Source organism: Bos grunniens, chromosome 26 (assembly GCF_055505025.1).
Source record: "Bos grunniens cultivar Pamir isolate PY7600 chromosome 26, Bosgru_T2T1.0, whole genome shotgun sequence".
In the NCBI taxonomy this organism is placed as follows: Eukaryota; Metazoa; Chordata; class Mammalia; order Artiodactyla; family Bovidae; genus Bos; species Bos grunniens.
Genome location: NC_141190.1, coordinates 17,664,562 through 17,680,078, shown reverse-complemented (window position 1 = coordinate 17,680,078; position 15,517 = coordinate 17,664,562). Strand labels below are relative to the sequence as shown.

The window sequence follows — 15,517 nt, the reverse complement described above, 5'->3', positions numbered from 1 at the left end:
GGTCGCAAAGAGTCGGATATGACTGAACGACTTCACTTTCACTTTTCACTTTCATGCATTGGAGAAGGAAATGGCAACCCACTCCAGTATTCTTGCCTGGAGAATCCCAGGGAGCGGGGAGCCTGGTGGGCTGCCGTCTGTGGGGTCGCACAGACCCCATAGGTCGCACGACTGAAGTGACCTAGCAGCAGCGGCAGCAGCAGCAGCTTTGCAATTAAATTTTTAAAAAATGTTAAGTAGGCAACAACTTTAAAAGAACTGCTTAGAATCACAGAGACTTAACTAATATTTCGGTTAATGATTGGACTGAAGTAAAATCTAACACAAGCTAACCCTCCTTCTTTTAAAGAAACTAAAGGGAATAATCTGACTTCTCTTGAAGGCTGTAGTGCCTCTCCTGTCTTTAGATGTGTTTTATTGGTTCTTTCTGTTGATCCTTTGTGATGCACCTGTTCAGAGTATCTTCAGTGCAAACAAAAAGTCAAACTTATTCATCTTGTGCATTGCCCTTTAATTAAGCTGAATTTCTTCCTTTCAGGGCGGTTCATCAAAAACCCATACCTCTGCCAAGTAAGTACAATGAAGGCATGAAGAGCAGTATCAAGTATTGTGTGAGTTGGTTCTTCACGTCTCCACCCAGGGCTCCAGGGAAATACTGCCTCTTCCAGTGGAGTATCCTCTCCAGCTTGTTTCTTCATCTGTAAAATGGGGCCAAGAACCCTTATTTCATAGAGCTGTTCTGAAAAGTAAATAGATTTGGGATCATTCTTACTTTTTTCCTTTTTAGTTTTGATTGAGTATTTTATTGATCATCATTTATTTAATTTTTTTCACAACAACAATATAACTATTTTCAAAATAAGATGATTAAGTAAAACAACATGTTGTGCCTGGTACATAGAAGGTCTTCAATAAATGATATTTAAATTAAATCTAAAATACCTTTTAAAGATTATAAAATGTATCTATAAAAGGTACCATGAAAAGATTTAGCAAATATCTGAATAATTTTCCCAAGGCAAATAATACAATACCCTAAAAATATATGAAGTCAGGCTCACAGAACACAATTACCCAAACCTTGATTTGCTTTCTACTTAATCTAGGAAAAAAAATGAAAACACAAAACAAAACCCTTCCTGACATGGATAATTTGAAAAATATTCCAAAGTATTCAAGATTTGATACATTTAAATAAAGAGAATAATTATTGTATACAACATTTACATGTGTTTAAATAAACATAAATCTGTTCACTAGGTTTTAACTGGATGTTGATTCATCTTAAATAAATGAAACAAAATATAACTTTTCTAAAATTCTGAACACAAAGTGAAATGGTGTAGATATAGAATTATTTTTTTTACTATGTAAAGTTTTATTATACTCTTTAATGTTTTTTAACCCAAGTCATTCTTTCAATTGGCAAATACTTATTGACCATCTGCCATATGCCAGGCACTATTCTAGACTCAACATTCAGAAAACTAAGATCATGTCATCTGGTCCCATCACTTCATGGCAAATAGATGGGGAAACAATGGAAACAGTGAGAGACTTTATTTTGGGGGGGCTCCAAAATCACTGTAGATGGTGACTGCAGCCATGAAATTAAAAGACACTTGCTCCTTGGGAGAAAAGTTATGACCAACCTAGACAGCATATTAAAAAGAAGAGACATTACTTTTCCAACAAAGGTCCATCTAGTCAAGGCTATGGTTTTTCCAGTAGTCATGTATGGATGTAAGAGTTGGACTATAAAGAAAGCTGAGTGCCGAAGAATTGATGCTTTTGAACTGTGGTGTTGAAGAAGACTCTTGACAGTCCCTTGGACTACAAGGAGATCCCACAGGCCTCCCTGTCCATCACCAACTCCCGGAGTTTACTCAAACTCATGTCCATTGAGTCGGTGATGCCATACAGCCATCTCATCCTCTGTTGTCCCCTTCTCCTCTTGCCTTCAATCTTTCCCAGCATCAGGGTCTTTTCAAATGAGTCAGTTCTTCGCATCAGGTGGCCAAAGAATTGGAGTTTCAGCTTCAGCATCAGTCCTTCCAATGAATATTCAGGACTTAGTTTCTTTTGCCATCGCCTTCTCCATCCAAAGAAACTAAGTCCTGAATATTCATTGGAAGGACTGATGCTGAAGCTGAAACTCCAATCCTTTGGCCACCTGATGCGAAGAACTGACTCATTTGAAAAGACCCTGATGCTGGGAAAGATTGAAGGCGAGAGGAGAAGGGGACAACAGAGGATGAGATGGCTGTATGGCATCACCGACTCAATGGACATGAGTTTGAGTAAACTCCGGGAGTTGGTGATGGACAGGGAGGCCTGGCATGCTGTAGTTTATGGGGTTGCAAAGAGTCGGACATGACTGAGTGACTGAACTGAACTGATTCTAGACACAGGGGCTACAGCAGTGAACAAAACAAATGAGTCCCTCCCTTATGGAGCTTCTATTCTACTGGAGGAGATAGGAAAAATAAACAACTAGATAAGTCATACGGTAAAGAAAAATGAAGCAAAGTGGCAGGGGGTGGGCACAGAGAGGAATGGAGGCAGTGAGGGCTGCAGTGGCCAAGGAAGACCTTATCTATAAAACAGGGTCTGAGAGCTCCTCCTACATAGGGCACATGTGAGGGGAAAATGAGCTAAGACTCGTTTTAGCGTATATCCAGGGATCAGAAAATGTCAGCCTGGAACTCCCTTGGCTGCCCAAACTGTGGAAACCCTTAGCCACCTTGTACTATGTACCTTAAAAGCACGTGACCACCTCTTATGGTGCTCCCATCTGGGAATATTGTCCCCACCTGTTAGAAGACAGCTTTCCTTCATACCTAACCTTGCTGGGCCTGCCACACTGCTCCCTCCTGTTAACAATGGTGGCTCTCACCTTTGAACATCCAGGACACTTTTATCTGAAGCACTTGGTTCATCTAATCCTGTTTTTCCTGCAGACTTTCCCTCCTAAGGAAGGACGACTCTCGTTGCTCTGGTCAAAACCTTAGAGTCACCCATGACTCTTCGCTTGCTTTCTTCACACTCCTTTCAACTGTTCCTTCAAAATATGTTCAGAATCCAATCACTGTTGCTACTCCCACTGATATTATCTGCTTCAAGGCACCATCATCTCCTGTCTGGGTTTGCAACACTCAACTGGTCTCCTCTCTCTGTTCTTACCCCCTTCTCTCTATTTTCAGCCCTGGAGCCAGAGTGACCTTATTAAAAGACAGGCAGACAATTTTACTATTCGGTTCAAAACCCTCCAAAAGCTTCCCATGCCATGCTCGTTAAAGCTCAAGTCATGTTAAGTGTCCCAGGAGCCCCACAAACCTTGCTCCTTCCCCACCTCCTGTCTGACTTCATTCCTTATTCTTGTCCCCTTTTCTCACTGCACTCCAGGCACAGTGGCTCCCTCTCTATTCCTCAAATTTGCCAGGCCCTTGCATTCACTGTTTCCTATACCTGGAACATCCTTCCTTGAGATATACACATGCCTGCTCCCTCTCCAACTGCAGATCTTACCCAAGTGCACCTCAGTGAAGTCTCCCTGACCTGTCTATATAAACATACTACTTGCCCAAAGCTATCTGCCACCTGCTCCCCTGTCTATTCTTCATAGCACTATGAGTCTGTAATATTATATGTATGTTTACTTATATCTTTATTGTCTATCTCATTCCATTAAAGTTTAAGCTCGAGGAGGGAGGGATATTTTGCTGTTTTGTTGACTGCTGTATATTCCCAAAGCTTTTGAATGAATGAATACAGCCAAGTATTTTCTCCACTTAATGTCTCCACATTTAGATGGAGTTTGTACTTAAGGCAGCAATTCTCAATCATTTTGACCTCAGGACCATTCTAACACTCTTAAAAGCATTGCAGACCCAAAGAACTATGGTTTATGTGTTTCTTTCTAGTAATATTTAATGTATTAATTAAAAGACATTTTAAAAATTAAACCCATTTAAAAAATATTAAACTTATTACATGTTAATATAAGTAACATATTTCTATGAAAAAATTATATTTAAAAAAAGATTTAGTGAGAAGTGGCATCGCTTTACACTTTTAAAATTTCTTAAATGCCTGCAGTAACAGACACAGCCAAATTCTCAAATCTGCGTCTACATTTAACCTGTTACAGTGTCTTTTACCGGTTGAAGTATACGAAGAAAATTGGGCTTCACAGAGATATGTATTTAGAAAAGACCTTGCAAATCCCCTGAAAGAATCTTGGGGATCCCCAGGGTCCTCAGGCCACACTCTGAGAAGCAATACTCTTAAGGATCTTTTGGTGTGTGTGATTTTTCATGTGTGTGATTTGTCAGTGTGTGTGTGCTCCTTGCAGCACCCAGCACAGTGTTGACATACAGGCATAGTAACTGATCGAGATATAACAGGATCCACTGACTTTTCAAATCCTTTTCAGGATTTCCAGAAGGGGGAAGCCCAACCGTGGATGGCCCACTACCCAGCTTTTCATCTAACTCTAGTTTGTCAGAACAGGTATGAAATGAACTCATAAACTGCAGGAAAGGGCATGCCTTCTTATAAGAGAGATTTGGAAGTGAAACTTGAGAACAGATTCTATTTTAAGTTGGCTTGTGAGTTGTCATTTGCTGATGGGTACAGAATACACTTTTTCCCCCCAATTGTTAAGACGTTGCTCTATTTATTCTAATTTGTATTCTGGATGCCATAAATAACCATTGGTGCTTCTTCAAAACTAGCAAAGAAGTGTGCTGTTTTTATTGTTCTCCCTCTCACATAGATTCTATTTAAACTATGTAATTTTCTCAGAATAGATCTGTGGAGGCATATGATATTAAAACACAAAAAATAGCAGTTTTAAAAAAAGACAGAGAAAGGGCGAGTCTCTAAGCTTTCTCAAATTTAAAATAAGGATGATGGCAGATATTTATCTTGCCTTCAAACTGGTTATAAGAATCAAATAAGATAATATTTGTAAACATGCTTTGTAAATTACAGAATAGTCCACATAGCAACAACAATAAGATCATAATAGAAAGGGAGATGGTAACTTATTTAGGAGAAAGGAATAAATGGTTCAGGAATCTGGCAGGACTTAGTTCTTATGTTCAAGTATTATTAAGTCCAGCCCCTAAGGCCAAATGGGAAAATTATGTAATCCTTGTGGCTGAGCAAAAGCATAAAACTCATTTTCAGATTACTGGTCCAAATGTAGTTAGGTCTTTCTGGTGATGCAAACTTTGTTTCTAGTGCCCAGAAACTACAGTGTCATTGAAGTGCCATCTCATGCTTAACAATGCCTTCTCATTCACAGGAAGCGGATGTTCACTGTAAACCGTGGTATGCTGGTGCCTGTGATCGAAAGTCAGCCGAAGAGGCATTATACAGATCAAACAAGGTCTGTTTTAAATCTCATATTCTGTCCTCAGCCTATATTGGCACAGTTGTCACCCTGATGATGTGTGCTTGTCCAACTCTCTGCAACCCCATGGACTGCCAGGTTCCTCTGTCCATGGGGATTCTCCAGGCAAGAATACTGGAGTGGGTTGCCATGCCCTCCTTATAATTTCTTCTTCATTTCTGAGATAGTTTTGCTTTCTCTTCAACTTCTTTCCTGAGTTTAATCAACTCATTGTATTTTTCTTTGCTGTTTTTTGTCCACTTTTTGTTCATAATTTTTGAATTTATGATTCTATAATATTTTTAAAGATATTTAATTAAATTTGGAATGCCATGTTACATTTTTTTAAACTTTTTGTTTTGTATTGGGGTACAATTGATCAACAAATAATGTTGTGATAGTTACAGGTGAACAGTGAAGGGACTCAGCCATACATATAGATATATGGATACATATACATGTATCCGTTATCTCATAAACTCCCCTCCCACCCAGGCTGCCACATAACACTGAGCAGAGTTCCATGTGCTATCAGTTGAAATGTTTTGGTTCCCAATGTCTTCTTTCTTCTTATAGTGCTTTTGAATAGAATTTGTCTGATATGTTTTATTATTCATAGGTAACTTGTGAACATGGTTCCTAGTTCAAGAGTGCCCCTTAGATTTGACCTTAATGTGTCTCTTCACACATTTCCAGATCCTATAAATTTAGTATCTTCAGTGCCTCAAAAAGCTAGCACTGACCTCATTCAGAGTTTTCTATAAGTATATATTTTACTGAAGTATTTTCTTAGAAAATAAAACAAGTTCTAATCAATAATAAAAATCATATACCTAAATAATTACCGAGGGATTGGGGGCAGGAGGAGAAGGGGACGACAGAGGATGAGATGGCTGGATGGCATCACTGACTCGATGGACGTGAGTCTGAGTGAACTCTGGGAGTTGGTGATGGGCAGGGAGGCCTGGCGTGCTGTGATTCATGGGGTCGCAGAGTCGGACACGACTGAGCGACTGAACTGAACTGATAGGTATTTTCATAAGCTGATTTTTAACCTATGGAAATACAAGTTAACACTAATCTTATTCTTTTAATAAACAGGATGGATCATTTCTTATTCGGAAGAGCTCTGGCCATGATTCCAAACAGCCATATACATTAGTTGTATTTTTTAATAAGAGAGTATATAATATACCTGTGCGATTTATTGAAGCAACAAAACAATATGCTTTGGGCCGAAAGAAAACTGGTGAAGAGGTCAGTAATTTCTCTTCTAATCCAATACTTCTGTAAAAGGCTTTAAGGTGGATGCAGGAGCTGTCCTTTTTAGTGGTCCTGAAATACTCTCAGATAAATTTTGAGCTCTTAGAGGGGCTTTGGACTTCCTTGTCCTGCTAGAAAACTCTGGTAAACAATGATTCTTCTTGGCTTAAAGAATCTTCATCCCTATCCCAGAATGAATAGACCAGAGTGTCACCCTACTCCCCAGATATCTGGCCTATGGATATTAAGATAAACACATAAACACATATAATAATAGTAAACACATATTATTATACTAGCATCTAGAAATATGACAGTCCTTTAAAACATTTACTTAAATTATCTATAATAAAAATATTATTTGTCACAGATACTGAAAATTTGAATTGAAACATGAAAACTTTGGTTATATGATATTAAGCATGTGGACATCTTAAAAAGTCTGTCTTTGTGTTTGAATATTTTGGGGTAGAAAAAATAACTACATGATTAACTTTTTTGCAACTGTTTCAGCATTATGTGGATATATATTGTGTATTTTATTGCTTTGATATGCTATATTTGCTTTATTTTATTGACCATGGATTTTGAGTTATCAAACACATTGTTTTTTGGTCCATGTGTGACTATTTCAAATACACTGAATTAATGTAGACAGAAAAAAAGAGTGTTAAGGGGAAACTGCAACTAAGTTATGCTCAATTCTTTATTCAATTAAATCAGAAATATGTGTAAAGGTTATATCTTAAATATGGGATATTAAAAGTATTTTAAATAACAAAAATTATCACAAAAAGGCCTCAACTCCACTCCTTACTTCATATATTTCAACTCAGCTCAACCCCCTACTTCAAATATTTCAATCCCCAAACTGCAACAAATACTCAAAAATATTCAGAAGAGTATATAAGGACAGAGTGAGGTGCTTATTTGTGTAGCAACTCTCTCCCATATTTCCTGGGTTCAGAACACACTTTTTCATTTGGAATTCACTGCAAAGAGGTTGTGCTATTTCATTGCTTGGTTTGTTAGTCCATAAATTTAGCCTCCAACTGCATTCAGTTTAACAATATGCTGTGCCAAACAAACAGAATGAATGTCTTTATGAGTATCATAAAAAATTCACTGGCAAGTACAGGAGGGGGAAATGAAGAGAAAGTAAGAAATAAAGACTAAAGGTACTTGAAAGCCTCTGTCTCTTACCTCTCCTCCCTGACCTAGTATTCAGCAGCCAGTTATCTAGAAAACAACTGGTGTTTCATTTGAAAAACTGACGAGTATTCTGAATATTTATTTAATGTATAATATTTGGAAGTTATCCAAATAATTAATGAGGCCTTTAAACATTTTTAATTCTTGATGTTTATCTTTATATGAAAAACTAAAAGAAAATCAATTGATGATTATTGTTAAATTATATAGCAGTGTTGCAAAACAATTATCACTTTTTAAAAAATGACCCTAAAAGGCTTTATTTGATAATTGCAAGCTTGTAGCACTTTTGTATAATTGATGCATATCATTTCATGGTCTGTGTTACATTTATTATATCCTTCATTTAAAACATTGATTACTTTTCAGAAAAAAATTGTGATAGCCTTAAATTAAAACTAATAGACAATAGAAATTAATATACAGAAAAATAAGTATGTAATAGAGCTTCGCATGAAATTCCATTATTAATTAGACACTAATTTAGCTCTAAATTTATTAGGAGCTAAAGCAAAAATGGATATATGAGGGTTTATAAAGTTTTTCTTGTTAAAAAAAAAGAACACAAAAACAAAACATGAATTAATCTGGGAAATAACTCTCTTGACACTAAATTCTAAGATTAATTTATTACATCAATCCTTGTATCTAAGACATGCAACATAACAGTCTATGTTTTATAAAGATAGACAAATTCAATGTATGACAGTTTTATACTTGATGCTAAATAAAAAACAAAATATTACAGCATAACTTAACAAAGTAATTTCTCTAAGTAGTTACACTAATTGAGGATGTCAGTTGTGTTTTTAATCTTATTGACTGGCCGGGGTCTGACACCTCAAAGGTTGTGGCCTTTGTTAATTTAGTCTTTTTTGTAGTCAGCTGGGAATAGTAACTTTGACTAACCTGAAAGAGTGGGAGAATACGGGAGGAGTAGAGCTCAAGGTTAATATAAACTCCAATGTGCTGCTGCTAAGTCACTTCAGTCGTGTCCAACTCTGTGCGACCCCATAGCTGGCAGCCCACCAGGCTCCCCCGTCCCTGGGATTCTCAAGGCAAGAACACTGGAGTGGGTTGCCATTTCCTTCTCCAAATTCCACTGTATAATTCATCTATGTTTTCTTGTTCTAGTACTTTGGAAGTGTTGCTGAAATGATCAAGAATCATCAACACAATCCCCTGGTTCTTATTGACAGTCAGAATAACACAAAAGATTCCACAAGACTGAAATATGCAGTTAAAGTTTCGTAAATTGAAAAACATTTTTAAGAGGAAGTCAACATCATTGCTTCAGATATTTTCCCTACTTCCACTTTTAAGGAAAAAGCCCCCAAAGTTCATATTTTTGGATTATGAATCATCCAGTAATAAAACAGATGAGGAAGCTGTGGATTTCCTTATAAGAAGCTCACAAGGACTTGTTCTATTGCCTGAACTGATGAACTGTTAATATCTGGCGAGGCTGAGAATATGTTACCAATATTCTCCAAATAAATGTCTCTATTTAAAAAAAAAAAAAAGGCGTAAAGTATTTTCGGTCATGTAAGAAGATAACACTTTACTTCCAAAATAAGAAAATGATATTCTTGGATAAAACAAAGCTGCTAAAAATTTAGGCCACCACAATAGTCCCGGTGCACTAATGTAACTAGGGTGTCTACTGTCGGTGCTTGACAATTATGTCCTGTTTAAAATTTTAATATGTAGAAAATAAAATAATAATGTATGATATTCGTAAGTACAGATAAGGGGGATGTAATGGTTCCTTTGTGTGTGTGTGTGTGCGTTGGTTGCTCAGCTGTGTCTGACTCTCTACGACCTCATGGTCTGTCCGTGGAATTCTCCAGGCAAGAAAACTGGAGTTGGTTGCCATTCCCTTCCCCTTTTTCTGAGCTCAAGATTAACATAAATTCCAACAAGAGAGGTATATAGATACAGACTTTCTGCAAGTTCATTCTATAACTTTATATATAGAGTTGAAAAGTAAAATAACTGACATGAAAAATTCACTAGAGGGGCTCAGCAACAGATCTGAGCAGACAGAAGAAAGAATCCATGAGCTTAAAGATAAATCAATTAACACTGTCTATACTAAGGAAGAGAAAGATAAACAGAGAAATGAACAGAGCCTTAGAGACCTCTGGAACACTATCAAGCATAGTAGTGTATTCAAAACGTGAGTCTCTGAAGCAGAGAAGAAAAAGCATCAGAAAGAATATTTGAATAATAAAAACTCCCCCAATCTGATTTACAAAAAATAAAAGGTCTACCAACCCAAAAAGCTTCATGAACTTCAAGTAGGATAAACTGTAAAAAAAAAAAAAAAAGGGAAAAAACCGGGAATATCATAATCAAACTATTGAAAGACAGAGAATCCTGAAAGCAGCAAGAGCAAAGTGACTCTTCACATATGAAGGGATCTCAATAAGATTAACAGCTGATTTCTTGTCAGAAACCATGGAAGCCAAATGGCAGTGAGATGACATAGTCGAAGTTCTGCATAGAAAAAATTGCCACTCAAGGATTCTATATTCAGCAAAACTAGTTTTCAAAAAGGAAGTTAGCACATTTTCAAGTAAACATTGCTAGCAGATCTGCTGTCCAAATAAAGTCCTTCGAGTTTAAACGATACTACTTAGTAATGCAATTCTACACAAAGAAAACACAGAACTGATAAATGTAAATACAAACACCAGCATAGGTAAACATAAAAGACAAAAAATACTATGTAATTTTTATTTGTAACTTTTTCCCCTTCTAATTTAAAAGAAAAATGCATAAAGTAGTAATTATAAATCTGCCTTGATGGGCACACAATTTATAAAGCTATAATCTATGACAATAATAGCATTGGGGGTGGAGAGATAAAGCTATGTAGAGCAAAGTTTTTAAAAAATGAAAATTGAAATCAAATCTGTATTAATCCAAACTAGGTGAAACAGATCAACTTTACAGTGTCTTCCAATAAAACTCTGAGGTATCTTTTTTCTCTCATTTTTTCACTTGTGATTTTGGTGTCATATCTAAGAAGGCTTTGACTAAACAATGGTCATAAATCTTACTTCTACAAGATTTATAGTTTTTGCTTATATTTAGGTTTATAATCCATTTTAATTTTTGTGTATGTGGTGTGACCGCTTTTCTTTATTCTTTTTTCTGTCTGTGCTTTGTATTTAAAATCTCTTATTGATCTGAAGATTTGCTGATTCTTCTGCCAGTTCAAATCAACAGTTGAGCCTCTCTAGTAAACTTTTCACTTTGGTCATTGTACTTTTCAACTAAAAAAATTTCGTTCTTTTTTTGTAATTTCTATCTTATTGATATTTTCCACTTGATAGGACACTGTCAGAAATACTTAAATACTTTAAATCTGGTTTCCTTTAGGTCTTGAACATATTTATAATAGCTGCTTAACATTCACTCTACATCTGGAACCCCTCAAATGAAGTTTCTATTGCCTTTTTCCCTGGTATGTCATACTTTCTTTGAATGTCTACTTTTATGTTGAAAACTAGACAGTTTAGTTTTTATAATTTTAGTTATTATAATAATATTACAGATCTCTGGATACTTCTCCCCTACTCTGGACTTTTTAGTAACTTGGCTGAACTAATTCAAGTCTATCCCCACAATATGCAGCCTCTGATGTCAACTTGTTTTCCCCTCAGTTTTATCCTTAAGTCTGACTGCCTAGGGATTGCTTCTGAGTCGACACTATCTAGTCATTAGCCATTGATTGATCAGGCTTCCCTGGTAGCTTAGACAGTAAAGAATCCACCTACAATGCAAGAGACCTGGGTTCGATCCCTGGGTTGGGAAGATCCCCTGGAGAAAGAAATAGCTACCCACTTCGGTATTCTTGTCTGGAGAATTTCATGGACAGAAAAGCCTGGTGGGCTTTTTAGTTCATGGAATCACAAACAGTAGGACACGACTGAGTGACTAACACACATACATTCTGATTGATCAGAGGTTGTGCTTAAGACTCCTCAATCAGTGAGATTTACACCGTTTACATTGGATTTGTGTATGGCTTGGAATTTCTTTCACTGTTCAGGGAGTTTACAAGTTTTGCCCTACATTCAGCCAGAGTTGTTCTTATGTGGTTGCAGACTCGAGCACACACACATCCTTTCTGATTACAAGGGATGTCTGTAATTTTATCCAGATTTTCTCTCTCTCTCAGCTTTAAGCTTCTCACTGATAGCTACTGGTATCACTAGCAATTGTTAGCCTTCAATAATTGCTAGATGATTGCTCTACTGTTTTCAATACTATAAGGTACAAACTACTCCAATCTGATCCAGATAAAGTCAGGCCCCTTGCAACAGACAGTGTGTTACCAAGTCTTTGATGCTCACTCCATCCTTCCCCTGAATAGAAACTCTGTGCCTCTGTGCTATAGAGCAGGTTGTGGGGTGAGGGAGTGTTGGGAATTTGGCTCTTCATTGAATGCTCCCTGTCAAACAGCTGTGTTGGTGGTTGGGGAGGGCATGGAAGGAGACTAGAATGTGCCAAGGTTCACTAGCTGTTAATGTATATACAATAGCTCTTCTGCCCCAGAAACCTGGGAGAGATGTAAACTGTCACATGACTGCCAATCTAAACAGAGCAGGTAGGTCTGCTGCAAGCTGTGGGGTAAAGTGGGGCTACACACTTCTGTAGCTGTCCTGTCCTGTCCCTTATATTGCAGGAATTGCGAGTGGCGCAATGAGCACCACTACCCAGCTGCCACCACCTGTTTGATATAAGCCATCTGCGGGGCACAGGCATGAAAAATGAGACCTACCAAAGAGTGGTACATTTAATCTTACACCCAGAAACATTGTATTTCTCCCAGCTTGGTTTTCCTTTTGGCAGATTCACATGATTTTTATTTTGTGGCTATTATAAATGGGTCTTCCTTTATTGCCTTCCAAATGACTACTGTTAAGTGTTCACAAAGCTAACTATTTCTCAGTGTACTCTTTTGGATTTTCAAAATATTGAAATAGTCATTTGCAAAACTCTCTCCAAGTTTTCATTTTGCTTTCCTACAGTAACAATATTAGTAATGTGAAATAATTGATGACAGCAGGCACCTACATTTCTTAAATGAAAGAGGCAATTTGAGTTGCAACCTGAATATAACCTTCATTTTTGGTTGAAGGACTCTAAAGTATTAGGGAAGAAATCTTCTTCTAACATATTAAAAATGTCTCTACTAGCAATTAGCATTTTTAAATAAGTACATTCTTGGCATTGACTAAAATCATGATTTTCAAAACTGAAGTACATTAACATTCTTCCTACATTATTCAGGTTTGTTGTTTAGTTGCTAACCCATGTCCAATTCTTATGTAGTCCCCCAGGCTCACTCAACCATAATTTCCCAGGTAGGAATACTGGTGTGGGTTGCCATCTCCTCTAGGGAAGCTTCCTGACCCAGAGATATAATGCATGTCTCCTACACTGCAGGCAAATTCTTTTTATCACTGAGCCACCTGGGAAGTCCTATTCAAATTTACATTATCATAATTTATGATATTCACTTTTTAAAGAAAAAAGACTTTTAAACTAGAGGCATTTATTAACAGAAACCATTTTAGAGAAATAATCAAAAAATAATTCAAAGACTTTATCAAACACCTCTTCTAAGATATTTACTTAATTTTCCAGTTATTAAAGGGAGCATACTTAAAGCAATGAACACCAAAATCAACCAAGTTGATCCTATTTTTCAATTCTCCACTATAGGGAAATTCTTCTGCAAATACCACACTCTTAACAAACATCCCTCAGTAATCTTCACCAGATGAGATTCCCCAAGGCACTTTGCTCAAAACAAGGTTCATAACAAAGGCTGTGGCAAGGAACAGAGCCAATACCTCAACACAAATGGGACAAATCCTCAGTAAGCAGATGTCAATGTGAAAAGGAATCACTTACCAAGAAAAAATCATAAGTGAGCTGCACAGAATTTATACTATATTCTATTTTCAGCTCACCTCCATTTCCCTCCATCTTAAACAATTTCTATTACTTTTTCTCACTAGGGATTTCAAACCACTAAAAGAACCAGTATCTATTTCTCATCTAACCTGAACATAAATTCTCATAGCAACTGTTTGATTTTTGATCCCTCCATAAATTGCATTACTCTTAGCACACAAAAGACCTATCTACTAATTATTTTCATCACCTTCACTACATTTTTGAACAAATACATCTATGGTGGTAACCATATCGACACACATTTTAGTTTCAAAACTTTGAACCTTTTGTATAGTTGGTGTGCATCACAAAAAATTCTCTTAAACTTCTATTTTGAATAAAAATCTCAATCTAAGAACACATCTATCAGAGAAAGCAAGGGCTGTAAAAACCATCTGATGGGCCAGATTAAGCCCACTGACAATTTTTTTAAACAAAGTTTTAATAAAATGAAGAAACTAACACATGCAATTATATTCTAATTTTAAAACATAGGCACACTCATTCACATGTTGTCTATTGCTGTTTCAGTATAACAGTTAAGTAGTTATAACAGAAACTAATGGCCCACAAAGCCTAAGTTATTTGTTAAGATCCTTTACTGAAGTATCTTGGTGACTCCTTAATAAAAATGAAATTCTTAAAAATAATTACATTTCAATCTGTGCTGAATACTTAGTAAGACAGTAAATTCTGAAGAGTTAAACTATTAGTTTAAGTAAATGACAAACAGGCCCTTTTCAATGGAGAAGTAGGAAAAAATGAAAAACTCCTTACCCAGGAGTTGGATTGAAAAAGTAACACTAACTCTTCCAGTTGTACTAAGAACTTTGAATTAATGAATACTGTTTTGGAAAACCTTCTTTAGCTAACTTTCAGCCAGGAGAAAAGAAGGATAGAGGTTTCTATTTTCAGATTTCCTGCTATGGCAATAGAGGCTCCAAGCAGGTTTTCCATCAGAATAACCTAAGTTAAAAAAACAAACAAACTCATAAAAGGTACCAACTAGAGGAACTGGCAATGGCAACCCACTCCAGTACTCTTGCCTGGAAACTCCTATGGATGGAGGAGCCTGGTGGGTTGCAGTCCATGGGGTTGCTGGGAGTCAGACACAACAGAGCAACTTCACTTTCACTTTTCACTTTCATGCATTGGAGAAGGACATTGCAACCCTCTCCAGTGTTCTTGCCTTGAGAATCCCAGGGACGGGGGAGCCTGGTGGGCTGCGCAGCAGCAGCAGAACTGGTGCATGAAGTTTATTAAAATAGCTTTTAAAACCTTAAGGCAAAAAATATGTATTTCAACATTAGCATTAATTTTTTAAAGTATATTTTTATAGTGCTGCAAACAGTGGCAAGATAGTTCCTCCTCTCCCTTCTGTATTCACAGGTGAATCTAACCATAACACAGCCACATTTCAGTTTTATTGTCATTACGGTACTGAACAACATAACCCTCTCTGTGTCTTTTCAAGATTTTTTGATGTGGACCATTTTTAAAGTCTTTATTAAATTTGTTACAATATTGCTTCTGTTTTGGTCTTTTGGCCCTGAGGCATGTAGGATTTTAGCTTCTCTACCAGGGATCAAGCCCATCCCCCCTGCATTGGAAGGCGAAGTCTTAATCACTGGACAGCCAGGGACGTCTCTCTGTGGCTCTTTTTTTTAC

General features: G+C 36.8%; 1 protein-coding gene across 2 annotated transcripts in view; it reads left to right on the top strand.

Moving 5' to 3' along the window:
* The window catches only part of BLNK (B cell linker), an 82,611-nt gene extending 73,215 nt beyond the window's left edge, over window positions 1-9,396 (top strand). For both annotated transcript variants that reach the window (XM_086378931.1, XM_086378930.1), the window contains 5 exons: window positions 539-570; window positions 4,436-4,512; window positions 5,312-5,395; window positions 6,500-6,655; window positions 9,008-9,396. In XM_086378931.1, the coding sequence (XP_086235057.1) occupies window positions 539-570; window positions 4,436-4,512; window positions 5,312-5,395; window positions 6,500-6,655; window positions 9,008-9,127 (469 nt within the window). In that variant the 3' untranslated portion in view covers window positions 9,128-9,396. The remainder of the gene's footprint in view (window positions 1-538; window positions 571-4,435; window positions 4,513-5,311; window positions 5,396-6,499; window positions 6,656-9,007) is intronic.
* Window positions 9,397-15,517: the final 6,121 nt, after the last annotated feature.